Source organism: Prosopis cineraria, unplaced genomic scaffold, assembly GCF_029017545.1.
Source record: "Prosopis cineraria cultivar Desert tree isolate PC_DT_omini unplaced genomic scaffold, ASM2901754v1 PC3, whole genome shotgun sequence".
NCBI classification, from domain to species: domain Eukaryota; kingdom Viridiplantae; phylum Streptophyta; class Magnoliopsida; order Fabales; family Fabaceae; genus Prosopis; species Prosopis cineraria.
The window spans coordinates 36,499,690-36,517,075 of NW_026555334.1; the positions used below are offsets into that span (position 1 = coordinate 36,499,690).

Here is a 17,386-nt window from a genome sequence, read left to right on the forward strand (position 1 = left end):
TAAATGAACAATCTTGGCCGAGCAAATGGTGGGTGGGAAGAAAGAGCGCCGACATCGACCAAATATAGTAAACACGAGGACCAAGAATAAATGGATGTTAAGCAAAGCTTTTTCAATAATAGAGAAGTGATTTGATCTACTCACCAGCATTTGGGTATCATTACAAAAGTTAGAATGCCCTTGAGCGCATGATGATCCATTTTTTTGGGTCCATTGTTCACAAAGACCTTTCCTGGCCCTGTATCATTTGGTAACTGGCAAGAAGGATTGTCTATTAGTAAATCATAATTGGGCTTGGAGTTGAAGCCCAACAAGACTAATTTTAAGCATGTGCTCCTTCCCAATCTCCTCACCCAATTATTTATTTGGGATAATAGTAATACACCCGCATTGTCACTTCCCTCCCGCGAAGTAATCAATTAATTATCAACCATCCATTTCATTAATACTCAAAGTTGCCTACTCCCAATCTCAAATATTTGGATGAACTGGTAAGAATTATTTTCTTTTTACCGGCAATCTTCAATTCCAGTCTTGAAAATATTCTTAGTTAGTCCCCAGTTGCCTACTCCTCCCCACCTTCGCTCGAGGCGCGGGCACGTCCTCACAAAACATGCGCAGGCCACGTGTCCTCTGATATTACGCCGGAGGGCCCCACATTGTTGATCTTGTGACACTGACACGGTGTGGTTTCATTTCGTATCAAGTTTCCCCTCGTTCATTTCACCGGAAGAAGATCGGTCATGGAGTTCCCGTTTGGCCATCCCTCTCATCATCACTCCCACCATCACCGGAGGGACGAACAGACTGAAGATTACCCCCCACCGGCATCTAATTTCTCTTCCCTCGACAATCCTCCTCCTCCTCCGCCCCCTTCCTTCTACGGCGTCGATCATCCGCCCCCTCCACCCGTACCTCAACCAGCTCAAGTCTACCACACTTCTCATGTTCCCTCGCACCCGCCTCCCCGCCCCTTTACCTACTCTGATCTCCCTCCTCAGTCCGATTCCCTCCCCTACAGTTACTCATCGGAGGCACCGCCTCCGCCGCCACGAGTTCCTGCTTACGCTCCCCTGCCGGACACCGCTGCTTCTGTGCACCATGTTTCTCATGACGTGGACACCTACGAGACCCACCAAACCCATCGCCCCCACCTGCCTTCTTTCGTTCACCACCACACTCATCACGAAACCTCTGTCACTGTGTCTTCCAACAAGCGCACTGTCAGGCTCTTCTCCCGGGCTGCCCCCAATTTCTCCCTTACCATCCGGGATGGCAATGTCATTCTTGCTCCATCCGACCCCGCTGATGACTACCAGGTAATATTTACTCGCAATTTCGATATTCTCTCTCATACCTTCGATTTGTCTTTCTGCCATCATTCGCATCTGGGTTATTTCCTTGAATTAGTGTTATTATAAGCGTCTACTGGGTCCGGCTTTGGGAGTTACTGTAAACGTGTCTGCAGGTCGAGTACGTTCTTATTTTTTTCATCACGGTCCGAATTCTGAAGATAGGATTATCCCTGGATCTGCTGGCTTTCTGTTAGGCTGATTTGACTGTCCGTGGTGTTTCTTATTCTTTCAGCATTGGTACAAGGAGGAGAAGTACAGCACGAGGGTGAAGGATCAAGAGGGGTTCCCCGCCTTTTCTCTGGTCAACAAAGCTACTGGTGAGGCCATTAAGCATTCCATCGGTGCCACGCATCCGGTAACACATCCTTCTCATCAAGTTTTGACTCTTTTGCTCCGCTAGTTAAAGTTATTAGGGAAACCAATCGGGCATCACATTACCTAGTCAAGCAAATAATCTAGCTACGTTGTTTAAAACCGAGTCATTTCCTTATATTATGCTCTGTACGTTACTAGAATTTAGAGTATTGTGTTAGCTTTTCCATTTCCAACATGATTCTTATGTGAACTCTGCCTTCACGACCTTTTCTTGATTGGTCGATGATGAGCTCCGTGCAGTTTTATTTATTTTCATTCGACAAAGTTGCATGAGCTGCGTTGGTCCACTGCATAAATTTTGAATTCCAAATTTGATGAAATAAAAGTATTATATCATTTTGTCATTAAAAAAATTGATCTGCATCAGTGTGCTTTCCTTGTTGATTTACATTTTGGAATGTAGTCGCTAATCAACGAGGTCTGTTATGCTCGAGTCATTCCAGTTTCGTCATGAGAATAAGCAGAGACCTTGATAATTGTTTTGCAGGTTCGACTGATACGTTATAACTCTGATTATCTTGATGAGTCTGTTCTGTGGACTGAGAGCAAGGAGATTACTGATGGCTATAGAGCTATAAGGATGGTTAATAATATTCACCTCAATGTGGATGCTTTCCATGGTGATAAGAGGTCTGGGGGCGTTCATGATGGCACGACCATAGTGCTCTGGGAGTGGAACAAAGGTGATAATCAGCTTTGGAGGATCGCACCCTACTGTAAGTCTTTCTCGGACCCCCAAAAAAAAAAAAAAAAAAAATTCATTGTCTTCTACTTGCTTGATAATTTTGAGATTGAAGAATCTTAACTATAATATATTCCAAATTCTTCTGCTAATATCCCTTCATTGATAGCTTAAAAAACTGATCAGAAATAGCGTCAATTCTTGTTTATTCAGAGCTATGATATATTAACAGTTGACAAAATTATTGCTCACCATTATTTTGTTTATCTGGTTTCTCTGTTAAAAGAATAGCTATTATTTATGGTCGTGGTGAAATGCGCAGGATAATGAACTAAATTTATTGGTGAATATGTCGTGGTCTGAAGGCGCGGTATCTTTATGAACTTAAGATGTGAGAACGGATTACTCTTCTGTTTGTGAGTGACATTAATTTATGTCTGATATGCTGAAGTGTTTTTAAGTTATAAATGGTTTCTGCTGCGATTACATTTATGAATTTGAGTGCATGTTTGTGGGTGTCGCTGGTGAAAGAGCTGCAGCTGTGTGTACATTCATGTGTTGAACCTTTACTGTTATTGGGACTGAACTAGTGTTTAGTAATTACTATATCAGTTACTATTAAGATACTTCGTGGAGGACAAGGCTACGAGCATGGTTTGGTTCTAATTCATCTCTATTAACCTGTATCTTCCACGGCACAAACAGTTGTCGTAAGTTTGTTGAAAAAAATAATTAAAATATGAAATTATAAACTCAGGGTGGGATGGGAAGGGTTCATCTATAGGACACTAGGTGTGAACACATAAGGGGGGCTTTTGAATTTTTCTTGTACAGCATCGATACAAAGTACATTTCCTCTTTGAAATCCCTAATACATGGATTTAAGCTAATGTTGTCTTCTTCCCTCCTTGCCTTAACAGAATTGTCAAGTCACTAACAGATGTTGCCACATCATTTTTTTTTTTTGGTGATTTTGCCACAAGAAGTTTAGTTAATGACATGTCTGTTATGGCTTAGGGAAGATGAATGAATGTGTTTCAAAGTACCCTTCAATCTTTCCCTCATTTCTGTCCAAATTCCTCAAACCTTTTTAGAGGGGGAAAAAAGAGAGTATGGATCCACATTTTACCTAGCCCCCACATACAAACACCTAGATGCAGCTGATGACAACTTGGAGTCAATTTGTAAAATTATACCCTTTTCATTTAAAAATGTAAGGCATTTTTTGAAGAGTTAGATGTTAAAAAATGTAAGACATTTTTAATCTTTTAAGGTGTAATTATTGCTTTTTTTTTCAAAAGTACTCCTATTGATAATAATTTTATATTTATTATAGAGTGTTTAATGAGGGTAAATGTAAAAAGATAGGGTTAGTTTGAAAGTAGGTAATTATTTTATTGAGAAGTAAGATTTAATTAAAAATGCTTTACATTTTTTAATGGATGGAGTATATTTTAACAACCCAATGGTGGGAGACTCCTTTGAACCTAAAATTTTCGCATCAGATTTGGCCAAGCCTAGAACTCATCGGCCGATGAGTAATTTGTCACCGATAGATTCAATAGGATTTAGTTAATTTGAGAGGTACTTGGTTGATTTTTCAATGTTGTGAACCATGTTCCCCATATGTTGATGTTATTATGAAGGTAAGAGAAACCATGGCGAAGGTACAAATTGAAGGATTGATTCATTTACGGTCTTAGTATAACGTAATATAACGTAACATAAAGGCTGACACAGCCATTTCATATGACATATCATTAAGATGTGGTAATATTTATAGAATGTGACAAAATATGTTCATGGTTTAACAATTCTGTTAACAAAAGGAGCTTTTATGCGTAAAAATGAAAGATAAAGGAGGTCTTTAATCAAGTTTTAAAGGCAAAGGGTGTTATGTGCACTTGAACTAAAGTTGAGGGGAGTTCTATAAACTTTAGCATATAATTTATAACTAATCAAACAATTCCGCACGTGTCTCTTATATCTGCACGATTGAAACTTTTTCAACCGACTTCATAACAAATAGCAGACTAAATCGTTTATTGGAATGAACGAATTGAGGAGGTCGTTTTTCAGTTTCAAAGAGGAGAACCATGAGAGGATTATATCCCATTCGGAAATTTATTATATTTTTGCTATTGTGATTATTTGTTTCTTATTTAAAACATAAGAAATGCCTTTGATTTACAAAATAATTTTTTAGATCATATTTAATTTGTTTCTTACTCGGTTGACCCGTGCCGCTGTGCAGGTGACTTGGAGTAAAAAAAGAATTTGTTTTTCACTATAAAAAAGAGTGTGAGGAAAAGTGAAAAAGTAACTTGATATAATACACGCACATTCCTCACTTATTTGTGAACCCTTATATTAATAATATTTGGAGCTTAAGAAAATCTAGAATGTGTGAAATGTGGATGCGTCCTCCTCCTCTGTTGAAGTCTCGGGGAAATAATATTCTTGTTGGGGGGGGGGGGGGGGAATATGCGTGTCATGAATGACTGAAATCTTTTACAAACTTATTTTAAATAAGTTTTGGATTATCCACATGTATTTTATCCTTTTAATGTAAATTCGATACATTAATTCATCATTCATCATGATATAAATCTTTTCCATTGGAGTTAATTTCTTTGTCAATAAATTTAGTAATTCACTTTGAATTGTTTATTGTGGAATGGAATCCCTTGAAAGATGGAGCTAAAAACGAATGGGCCCAGACAAGGCTATGCCGATGGGCTTCATTTCAAATCGCTCGCCTGGTGTCGGCGAATAGTATTAGTATCTGGCCGTGCGGTCTGGTCTCAATCCTGGTGGCAAATACAGGGACTGAATCCTGCCCCAGGAAACCTCCGACCCTTGTTGAACATACGAACCTATTGCTGTTTGCGAAGCATCTTCTGTTATGCCTTCCCTCATCATTCTCTTCTCATTATCTCAATCCGTGAAAGCTGAGTTAATTATTTTTAAAACACATCTTAATTGTTTAAATTATCCCTCAACTAAAAGCAATCCAAAATGCAGCAAAGTAACGTGCCCCTGGTTCAACAGACCAGTTAATCTCGCTTCCGTTTCGTCTGTCTCGGGTCAAACACGCCTGTTTTACCAGTACCCCACCCGCCAACCCACCCTCCTATCTTTATCTCCCATCCGAAAAATAAGCTCCAGTTTTAGTGTTTTATATATATAATTGATAACGATAAGCATGATTTATGTGGATGGACCTGCTGATTTGATTTGCCTCAACTTTAAAGACGATGACCTTTATGGGATGCTTTAAATATTAATTAAGGGATCACCCATGCAGGAGAGGATTGCTTTCTATAAGGAAAAATGAAAGCTATTTTTCATCAGTTCCATCTCCATCTATTCTTTATTCTGTGCGATCATGATCTGGTCATATGTGTGAATCAGACTTTTTCTTCTTGACCTAAACACACACAAATTAATAAAGAAATTAAAACGAAGAGGAAAACAAAAAACAGATTTTTAATCCCGCTCGACCGCGGATGGATATGAACGACACACTCTCTATGCGTGGCATGCCACTTCTAGATGCTTCGGTCGAATTAAATATCATCAGTAGCAATCATCTTGGCATTAATATAAATAAACTAGTCGCTTTGAATCCAATGATTTAAAAGTGAAAACGATGTTCTTTCAGCTGCGTGTTACGAATAGTAACCTCCTCTGCTAATTAAGGCCTAACTTTTCTTGATCCTGAGCTAATCTCTGCTATTGGTATGTCCTTTATTTCATTATTAATTATCCAGGAGCAACGAGAAAGACGGCAGTATCATTTGACTTTTAGAAAGGAAAAAATAAGCCATATTTATAAATACAGGACTTATACAGCATTATTTATATTTGCTTAGAGTGTTTATATTGGGAATGACTTAGAATGAATATTGTTGACAAAGAAGAGAGGAAGATGATGAAGTAAATTAAAGACGAATGAGAGTGCTAATTGGGGACCATGGAATGGGAATATAATAATGGGGAAATGTCTGAAAGAGGGCCAACTGTCTCAACCTATGAAACAGTGTTCGTTTTTGAGGATATATGAAGGGGGCCCTACGCACTAATTAATCTGAGATTGCTGCGCTTTACGTTAGTAAATCACCAATAATTGCGACCCACACCTCACTCTCAAATCATAATGGCCCACCATTTTCTTTTCTTCCTTTCTCCTCTCTTTTATTTCATTTTTTTTTTTCACATTTACATCATCACCATGATACCTTTCCATTATCTCTGTGGTTTCAAATTTCTGCAGTGAGAAGTGAGATCAAGGATGAGGAGGGAGTGGGCGCAGGGCGCGGTCGTTTTAAAGTGAAGTCTGGGGTGGTGTGACGTCAGAGTACGGGGATCCGAGGGCGGAGATTGATCGGGGAGAAGCAATGATGATTGGAATAGTAAAGGCGTGCGATGTTTGGGATTTAGGCGCGAAGCGTACGACGGTCATTAGAGTAAGTATGAGGAGGCGTGCAGTGCCGTTGTGCTGTTGTTCCTCCGTGGCGTCACAAAACGTCAGGCCGTTTTGCTTTGCGGATCAGTTTGGTTGTGCACAAGTCAAAGCTGTTTTATATGCCCAAGCGAACACCTTCTCCATCCTTCCATTCCAATCCAATCTATCTCCACTCCTCCTTTCAACAATATATTACTTAACTGTAACTTATATAAAAATAATTCTGACCAGGAATAAACATTCACAAATGTTCGAGAACCAAAGTTTAATCTGCATACAAATAGCACGTATATTCAACGTTCAATTTAATATAATTAGGTATCACCCTCCATGTGCACAGATCAAATTTTAATTCTTCATTTGATTGTTAGCGCGGGAGGAAAAGGAAAGATATTTTTTTTTTTAACTCTCTTTCTCATCTCCTTTCAATCCCAATTTTTTTTTATAATTTTTTAGAGTGGGTATATTTTGAAGGGGAAATAGCAGTCGTGAGTATGATATATTGACCGATGGATGATAAATTGTTTCTTTTTGTTTTTTGTTTTAGGAAAAAATAGAGTGTATGCCAAGCGAGCAAGAGAAAATAATATAATGGAATACAAAGTGCATAGTGTTGTGGCTACAAAATGATGCATGAAAGAGTTGGAATAATCACTGTTGATATATTATTATATTTTGGGGGAAGAAATGGTGGGATCAATTAATAATGGTATTGTTCACACAGATGATGCATCCAATCCAGGTGAGCAGGAGGGGGGGGCGCGGGCGAAGCTTAGATGGGGTCCACACGTTTTGGGTCATGTTTCTCCCACTTTATTCATGCATTTTTTATTAAATTAAATAGGAAATAAGCGTAAATTTTTATTCGGAGGGGCGGTACTGATGGTGGTGTCACATAATGCCCCCTATAATCTCTCCATTACCTCTTCCTTCCTTCATCAGATTTTTAATTATATATTCCCTCCAATGTTAATTTTTATTCTAACGTTTAATTATATCCTTATGCGAAATTGAGAGGAAATTGACAGGTCATCTAATAATTTGTACAAATGTTTTCTCAAGTAAGGATAAAGTGAGAAGATTATTCTATTTTTTGTTGAGTGGCTTGTAATAAGGATCACTCTTGTGTTTGCGAAACAATTTAAAAAATAAGACTGGCGGAAGTATTTCCCAACGTTAAAAAAAAAAAATTCCAGAATTCTCAACTTTCACAAATGAATAATGATGTCCCCTGGTAAGCCCTCACGTGGCGCTCATGTGCAAGCAAAGAAATATGGGGTTGATTTCCAATCAAATTAAAGAAAAGAAGAGCATGGTGGGCGGGGGTGGCAGGGTCAGTTAATGCGGTTGATTAGAGGCATTAAACAAATGATGACAACATCATTGGGAGCAATTCCAAATCTTAATTCCTAACCTTCTCTCTAATCCCAAGTTGGTGTCGGCGCCCCAATGTCAGGCCTCTCCTACCTTCCCCTTAAAAATTAAGAGTCCTTGATTGAGGGTTGAAACCCAGCGTAGGTTGTTCTTTCTGGAAAGTAAAATAAATAGGATCGGCTCAGCTGAAGGCTGAATGTGCAACGCGCTTCCACTTTGACACTACCAGCTAACCTGGAGCCATCTTCTGAATGTGTGTATTATCCCAGAAATTTCAATTCTCTTATTGACTCTTTTCCATTTTCATTTCTCATTTGCCGTCTACACCGTCCCCCAAAAAGTAACACTTCTCCTCTTTCACTTTTTCCACCCCCACCTTATCCACTATCTCCAACATTTGTTTTTTTTTAAAAAAAAAGAAGTTTGAATATCATATGCCAGTGAGCCTGTCTAATAATAATACAAGAGAACCATAAAATCTCAAAACATCTTGTTAATCACAGTTATGAATTTTGCAAATTTTAAAAAATTATTTCTTTAATCTTATTTTCATGGCGAAGAAGAAACATTAATTTTAGTCCCCCTATTTTCGGGGCATTTGATTTTTTTTTCCTTTATATTCATTGTAACCTTTCTACCTTCATTGAATGCAACAAAAAATTTTAATGTAATAATTGTTTTGTCATTAGAGGTTGAGGTAGAAACTTATTGAATTTTAAGAGAAGGTCAATGAGGTTTAAGATTTTTTTAAATTTTAATAAAATATGTTAGAAGTATATTGACAGTAATCAATTGTAAATATCAATTTAAACAATTGTAAATATTATTCTCATCCTATTTATAAGTCACTTCCACCATATTTTATTGATATAAAAAAAACTTAAAACTCATTAACTCCGTCTTAAAATTTAATAAACTATTAACTTTGCCCCTATTAAACATACACACTTTAATAAACATATCTTCTCTTTCCAACATTTAATGAAGGGTAAAGAGAAAAATTTATGATAAAAATTTAATGATGTAACTTATAAATAGGATTAAAAAAATTTTCTTTCTACCCTATAAATAAGATCAAAGGGAGTATATAGTAATCTATTTTGTAATTTGGGAGCTACATTTAAAATTTAATGGTTTTATTTATCTTTAAATTTGCAATTATTCAAATGTATATTCGCAACTTATTTTTCTGAAAATAAATTAACTTCCATTTATCGTTATTGTTAATTCTCTTGTCTTCATCCCGAAATATTTCAAATTCGTGTGTATCTTAAATTTAAACTTTATTCAGTCCATATGAGTTGAGCGAAAATTAATCTCCACTCATTCTGATAAGACATGGAGCGTGCTGAGTCGGAACCTTTCTAAGGCTCAAATAAAGATTAAGTCGGTCCCTTAATTTAAGACCGTGCCACTACCCCTTCAGCGTCGTATCTGTATTCATTCCCATTTTTCCCTCCAAAGACCAAAAGCAAAAGTTCCATCGGTGACCTCACTTTATATAAAGTACTGCCCCATTTAATTTCAACGATAAGAATATGACTTTTTAAGTTTTGGAGGAAAAACAATAGATTCTCGCTTGTTACATAAAAAAGAACAATTCTTGTTACATAAAAAAGAACAATTCTTATTTTACATGTGTGTGCACTTTATAAATAAATCTCAAATGCTCGTTATTTTATCCTCTTTATCAATGATGATCACCCATTTAATTTACACCTCACCATATAAATTATAGTTTATACTCTATATGATATATTAATCGTTTGATGCATATATGTACACACACACACATAATTGTTTTGCTCAGCACATATAACGTCAAAAAAGGAATAAATGGAATTAATTGACCGTTTAGCATTTTGGAAACTTGCAATGAAATTTCAAGGAAGTTGCAGAGATAGTGTCAACCCTCAGCATTTCTCCATCTGGATAGTGGCTACTCCATCGTATTCATTCGTAAAAGACATATTCCAAATATATATTAATGTGAATGCAACGATAATGACAAATTTGCATTTTCACGGACCTACAAAAATTCAAGCTCAACCCCAAGCTCCATGCCTCCCAGATTACTAGCCATCTAATTAATTTTCACAGTTCTTTATTGACCATTAAATTTCCAGCTAGACGAGACAGATTCGTTCCCTTGATTTAATTTGACCTTATCTTTCATCAATTAATCAATTCAAAGGGGCAATCTGATTCATCCTAAAATGGAACCAATAAAAAATTAAAAAAAAATGGATTTACCTTGTGCCGACACGTGTAGGCACCACCTTCCTTGCCATGTTGCCGTCGTGGAAAAAGACGTCTTGTAAATTTACTGAGAAATGAGGGGGAACGAACCCAGACCTACGAGAAATTAAATAAACGATGATGATTGGTCTTCACATGCCAGCTAAAATCAAACATGAGAAAGTTCGCATATGGTTTTAGGTTCTGACATGCCTCTTTCTTTTATTGACTTGCAGGTGTGAAAGGCCTTTATAGAAAGAGGAACTACTTCTAGTCCGGTGCGATCATGTACGAAAATATTTTTCTTTTGTTGCCAATGATTCCATTTTTGTGTGCGCAATAGCACATAGCCTGTGAGAATCAGAGAGATTCGACACCTTATTTTTTTTCAACGAGGTTAGGAGACAATTGAACAACCAACAGAACAAATAAACTAAAACTGCCACACACACCCCTAAAGCTGCTGAATGAATGGTGAGCCTTTACAGTACCCAAAATCAAATCAAACTTGAGCTAGGCATTCAGTAGAAAGCTGCTTCTGTCATCTCTCTCACGCACGCACTAATTTTTCTTCATCGAAAGCTTTGAATTGGTAACGCTGATGGGAACGGCAATGAAAATCTGCGTATGTTAGGTTGAGGGTAGCGGATAAAGTTGTTATTTTTCATTTAAAAACGCGAGGAGTGGGGCCCACCGCCGTAGAAAGGCCACTTTTTTACCATTTCTTTCCGGGCATCCGTTTTCAAAGAGGGCAGATACATAGCGAAGAAGCCAAGTAGATGGGACATACGTCATTCCAGTAAAAATACACGTATCCTTCAAATTTTTTTTAAAATAAAATTAGAGAGAGAAAAACAATTGGGGGCTTCCCCAGCAAGTGCCTTGCATACCACGCATCTTAAGCACGAGCTGAGCTGTTTCTACGCGCTCCTCTCTATTTAAGCCCACCTTCTTGTATCGTTTCTATTTTCTTAAAAGCTCTCTTCTCCTTCTCCTCCGATTAGCCCACCTTTCTCTTCTTCTGTCTTTGTTTCGTGTGTTTTTGTGTATATAATCTGGTTTTTGTTCTATACTGGGTTTGTGTCATATATCTATTTGATAAATCTTTCAAGCCCGTCTGTTTTGTTATCGTTTGGAGAGAATTCGATCATGGAAGAGCCGGTCGTGGTGAACAGAGGGGAAGATCAGCCTCTGGATTTGCCCCCGGGGTTCAGATTCCACCCCACGGATGAGGAGGTCATTACTTATTATCTGACCGAGAAGGTGCTGAATAGCAGTTTCAGTGCAACTGCCATCGGAGAGGCCGATTTGAACAAGTGCGAGCCTTGGGACTTGCCCAGTGAGTTAATTCATATCCTTCGCTTTTTCCATTTAGCACTCTCTGATATCTCATGAATTTCTGTTTCTGGTTCCATGATTGTTGATTGGGCTTTGAAAGAATTTTTTATTGAATAATACCCTTATGAAACAACGCGATTGTGCAGAGAAAGCCAAGATGGGGGAGAAAGAGTGGTACTTCTTCTGCCAAAGGGATAGGAAGTATCCCACGGGCATGAGGACAAATCGAGCCACCGAGTCTGGATACTGGAAGGCTACTGGAAAAGATAAAGAGATTTACAAAGGGAAAGGCAACCTCGTCGGGATGAAGAAGACCCTCGTCTTCTACCGAGGGAGAGCTCCCAAGGGAGAGAAAACCAACTGGGTTATGCACGAGTTCAGATTGGAAGGCAAATTCGCCACTTATAATCTCCCCAAGGCTGCCAAGGTATGCACAAGTTCACGACTTTCTGCTCTATTTCCCATCATTTCAATGCCTTTTCTTCATTCAGAGAAACCAAGATTGATTGCTTTACCCCCCATCAATTTCCCCTCTTCCTTTTGTTTTTTTTTTTTCTGTTGCTTTTTGGAAAGCGGCTTTTCGTGTTCGTTTGAGAGTTTCTTTCATGTGTGGTCCTTTGATTATGGCCCTTTTTGCTTTCTTCACTTTAATCATCAACAGAATCTAACAGTTTTTATTATTTGGCAGGATGAATGGGTTGTAAGCAAGGTTTTCCACAAGAACTCGGATGTTAAAAAGAACCCAATTCAAGGCCTTTTGAGGATCAACTCTCTTGGTGATGATTTGCTTGACTGTTCCTCACTTCCGCCTCTCATGGATCCTCCTTTCAAGCCCGCCTACAGCGACGGTGCCGTCAAGGGGACCAACCCATCCCCACCTATGTCATCATCCAAACCGCCCGACGGCTATTACGTTCCCAACCTCTCCATCATCAACAATCAGCCGCAACAACTGATTATGAAGCCTCAGGCTATGATGGTGCCCGCCAATAACAATTACACCGTCAATCCAGCCAATTCCAACTTCAGTGACTCGCTCTCGCATCCTCAGTTTCAAATCCAAAATCCCAGCTTCTTTTCCCAGCAGAATCATCCGGGTTATGTGAGTAATGATCAGCAGCAGACGTTTCTGAGAGCATTTGCGGCGAACAACAACAACGGCTTATTTGGGTTGGACAAGCTCTGCAAGATGGAGCCTTTGGTGTCGTCTGGCAATCAATCTGTGGTGAGCGTGTCGCAGGATACGGGCCTCAGCAACGACAGAAACACCGACACTTCCTCGGCCGTTTCCAAGCTCGACATGGGAAAGAACAAGGCATTATACGAGGATCTTGAGGCTCCATCGGCTGGGCCCCTTTCTGAGTTGGAATACCTGTGGGACTACTGACGAGTATAATCAATGAGATATGTAGACCCGGAGCGAATTGAAGAGCTAGCTTGCCAAATCGTGGTTTTATACTTAGGATATATTATCCCCAATATATTTCAGACTTTGAAACAGGGTTTTTTGTTTTTTTCCTCAACACCGATTTATCATATCGGACATAGGAAAGGAAAGTCCTTGGATGCAAAAATATACTGTATAGATTTCTGACATCCAAGTCTTTTCTGGGTAGATTTTCATCCTTAGATCATACCAAAGGACTTGCATGTACATCTATATTCTTTGTTTCTTTTTTCTTATAATAATTAGTGGGCTTGTTTTTATTCTTTTATTCTTTATATATACCATAAACTGCTTAATTATTTGTCCAAGCTCATCTCCGTGTATGATTCAAGTTTTGGTATTTTTGCTACACACACACACACACACAAATCCAAGTCGAAGTTCATCCCAGATCATTCGTTGGTGGTTTAATATATTCCATGCGATCGCATGTCTATGTGACACCCCACCAATACACACACACATTTAGTTGGAAGCATTAATTCCATTTCCATATTTTCAATTGATGGAAAGGCTCTACATCTGGTGCGTAGTGCTTCCCACTAAGGCCATGACTGTTCGCCTTTGAAATTTTTCAGGTCTTGAGTACGAGAGGCACATGGCGTAGTATGACTTTGGAAATTCTCTCTTGATCTTATTCGTTCCAATTAAAAGAGCATAGTTGTACGTGCAACTAGCTAGTCTCAGGCAATTAATACTCATTAATCTAGTCATGGCCGTAATCTAGATTCAATTTCTTTAGTGCATCTGTACAGTGCAAGTCAGGATTGTGTTCGAACAAAAGGATCGTGCGCAATTGCGTCTAATTAATCGACCGATCATCCTACATATGTATGAATACTACATATACTTTTTTAAGGTTAAAAAAAAAAGAATATATACTATATACATGCATGCTCGAATATTGAAAAACCAACTTGTAAATGGCAGTGCAATATTAGTTGGAGCATTAATTGTAAGCAGCAGCAAAATATTAATTATTTAATTGATTGATTATCATTCCAAAAAAAAAGACATACACGAGTAGTTAATACTATGTAGCTAGCTAGATTAATGGGATCAAAGCAATGACACCGATGGATCAGGCTGTGGAAGCATGTGAATAATTCCCTGAATCTGTGCAGAAGATGCCTCTGGGGAGGGTATTTGCAGAATATTAAAAGGGCACGAAAAGGCGCTCATGCCTATTATAAACGAGAAACCAGCAAACAGTGATATGGATTTTCTCGGCTGCCCCCTGAATCTTGTATCCAAAGGAGAAAAAAAAAAAAAAAACCTAGTAGTCATCACATGCCTACCCCAAAATATTCCATGATTCAGCTCTTAACTGTGTGCCAGGACGTACCATTTTCTGACGTCTGTATGCCAAATCAAAACAATATATAGAAACTCGTATACACATTCATATACATGTCTTGTACGCCTTTCTCAAGCTACCTGTTGGCCAGATACTTGCATATACGACTACTTGTATATGTGCGTCAAATATAATCACTTTAATGCTCGCAATTAATCTCGGAGGTGTCGTTTAGGTAATAACTGTGCCTGAAAGGATAAGATCGGATCAAAGACATGGGAATTGAATACATGTGAGTGGGAGAAGGAAGTGAAGATGGAAGGATTCATAAGCAAAGAGAGGCAAAAGGGGTTAAAAGCGGTGAGATGAGCATAGTAAGTACGGCAAATCTGGCGGAAATTGGGATAAGCTAGGGTATCGGTTATTGGAAGAGAAGAAAGGTTCATGTGAGTTTTTGAGAATAATCTTATTTTAAAATGAAAAAAGGCGAGACTCATATCTTTTCCATTCAAAGCAAAGCTTTGTGGGGGGTTTTATGCTTGTGGGCAACTTAACCGACCCTTTTGGGTTTATATTCCTTCCTCTAGTGTTATCTTTTTATCATTGTGGTCATATCTTGCTACTTGCTAGGGTTTCTTTTCCACGGAGGAAAATGAGAGCATTTATGGAATGGTTCAAGGGATAGTGATTAGCATAGTTTCGGAAAAAGACTAGTGAAATCGCACTTGGATTAGGCAGGCAAATGACCTAAAGTGTCCTTCAATTTGAAAAGAAGTTGAAATTATACATGTAATTTGCTAGGATCACACGACTTTAGGTGAAAACAGCAAATAGAAACTTTTTAAAGACCCTTTTAATTTCTAGGCAGAAGATGATTACTTTTCCAATACATGGCGCTGCTTTTTTCATTTAATTAAAAGTTATGATCAATAATTTTGAAAGCATTTTATTCGATGTAATAATCTGATCTAGATTTTTCATTCAATTTTGTTGTGACGATGCCTAATTTTGTGCAAAGTGAGATAATTTTGGTTTGGAGTTTGGATTTGATGACATCAGAAGACGACGGACCAAAATAAATGCTGGAGTACGTTCCTGTAGCCTGAAGGATTTGTTGAAAACCTATCTACCGTACTGAATTTAAGAATTTTTGTCATTTTTGACTATGTAAAAAGGTGTTCACAGTCCGTTTACCGAAATTCATCTCTCCCAAACTATTTTTCTCAGTGAAACGAGTGTTTTATATATTAAATCTGAATATGTATTTTTTGAAGATTGACGTGTACACAGCAAGCATTCACATATCAAAACTATATTGTGAGCACTGTTTTCATGACTTTACATATAAATTAATGCATCACCAATCATAATTCCAACCAATTGGTGTTAAATTTGTGATGAAATGAACTTATTTTTCTTATTTAAAAATCCTATTTGAGTTAAGTGGTGTGTAATTTTATTTGACCTGGATATTTGGAATCCACATGACTTGAAATGATTCAATGCATAATTTATAAACTATTTTTTAGTGCAATTATATTTACTTGATATATAATTTGAAATGTAATATAATATTTGTGACATGTAGATGAGAAGAAATTAGAAAGGACAGATATAAACAGCATTGATTCACCAAGAGAAAAAAAAAAGAGAAAAGAAAAGAAAAGAAAATAAATAAAGGAAGAGGGGGAGGATGAGAATATGCTTGCATCTGAATCAGAAAGCCTGATTTGTTGCATGAAAGCGCGGCCCCCATTAACCAATGAGAGCCCTCCAACTCAGATTTCTCAATCGCGGTCCCATCGCAACCACGAAAGAACCATACACGTCTCATTATCTCATATCTCATATGTAATAATACCCAACGCTTTTATTATATATGTATAATATTTTTGTCACCCTCTTCCATTCTTTTCCATGTGTCCATTGAATCTAACTCTCCCTCCCAGCTGGCTAATTAATTAATTCCCTTTCCACAAACACCCCCTTTTTCTTTAATTTAATTTCCTCCCTGTTTAATTAATTCTGAAAATTAAATTAAGATGTATAAAAATACACACACGCATACGCACTGGCGACGAGGGCGAGGATTTGATCTCTCTCCTCTGGCACCTGCCAAAATGTATGTACCTGAGAATATCTATACCAAGGATAGGTGGCTTTCCCTACCTAATGAGAAAGATCTTATGAATTATTAATTACTGAAAATTGGCAAATTCTTCGGTCCTCTCATCTTCTACTATTTATAGTAATAACAGGTCGCTATATACCACCCAAAAGCTACTTGCTAATTGATTATCTCCTACGTGCTACACGCGCGCGCGAAACCTTCACTACACACACACACACAGCTCTACTGAAATTAAAGTAGAATATTGCGGTGTACGTGTACTATATATAGTCTCAGGAATTTGAAGAGTCGTAGCAAGGGAGCTGGAAATGTATCCCGACGTATAATGCAGGTTAACTCTTGGGAAATTGAGATGCGGGCGATGACCAACGAGGGGGATGCATGATTAGGAATGAGATCTAAACCAGACAACCTTAAAATGATGCGTCATGGATAAATAATGATGTCGTTATATCAGATTATAGGCAGCAAACTATATAGCCAAATGGCAAATGTTAAGGAATATGCACGATGAAGGCAGGCCATGATTATCGTGACTGTACCACTTTTTGTTCAATTATATATAATTGTTAGGTTAAGCTTATATCATATGGAAGTGCCTCCATCACAATTATAGACGGGCCCAAACAATTACAACCTCGTGTTAATTATAATAATTGAACTTGGATTAGAAACCGGGAC

General features: G+C 38.0%; 2 protein-coding genes across 2 annotated transcripts; both read left to right on the plus strand.

Moving 5' to 3' along the window:
- The first annotated feature begins 689 nt into the window (after positions 1–689).
- LOC129304591 (ricin B-like lectin EULS3) lies at positions 690–3,038 on the plus strand. Its single transcript, XM_054944300.1, has 4 exons — positions 690–1,319; positions 1,588–1,710; positions 2,218–2,446; positions 2,735–3,038. Coding segments are annotated over exons 1-4 (930 nt in total). The 5' UTR covers positions 690–743; the 3' UTR covers positions 2,737–3,038.
- An 8,418-nt stretch (positions 3,039–11,456) lies between these two features.
- Positions 11,457–13,537, plus strand: LOC129304506 (NAC domain-containing protein 87-like). Its single transcript, XM_054944191.1, has 3 exons — positions 11,457–11,831; positions 11,977–12,257; positions 12,519–13,537. The coding sequence occupies exons 1-3, from the start codon at positions 11,642–11,644 to the stop codon at positions 13,215–13,217; spliced, it is 1,170 nt and encodes a 389-aa protein (XP_054800166.1). The 5' UTR covers positions 11,457–11,641; the 3' UTR covers positions 13,218–13,537.
- Positions 13,538–17,386: the final 3,849 nt, after the last annotated feature.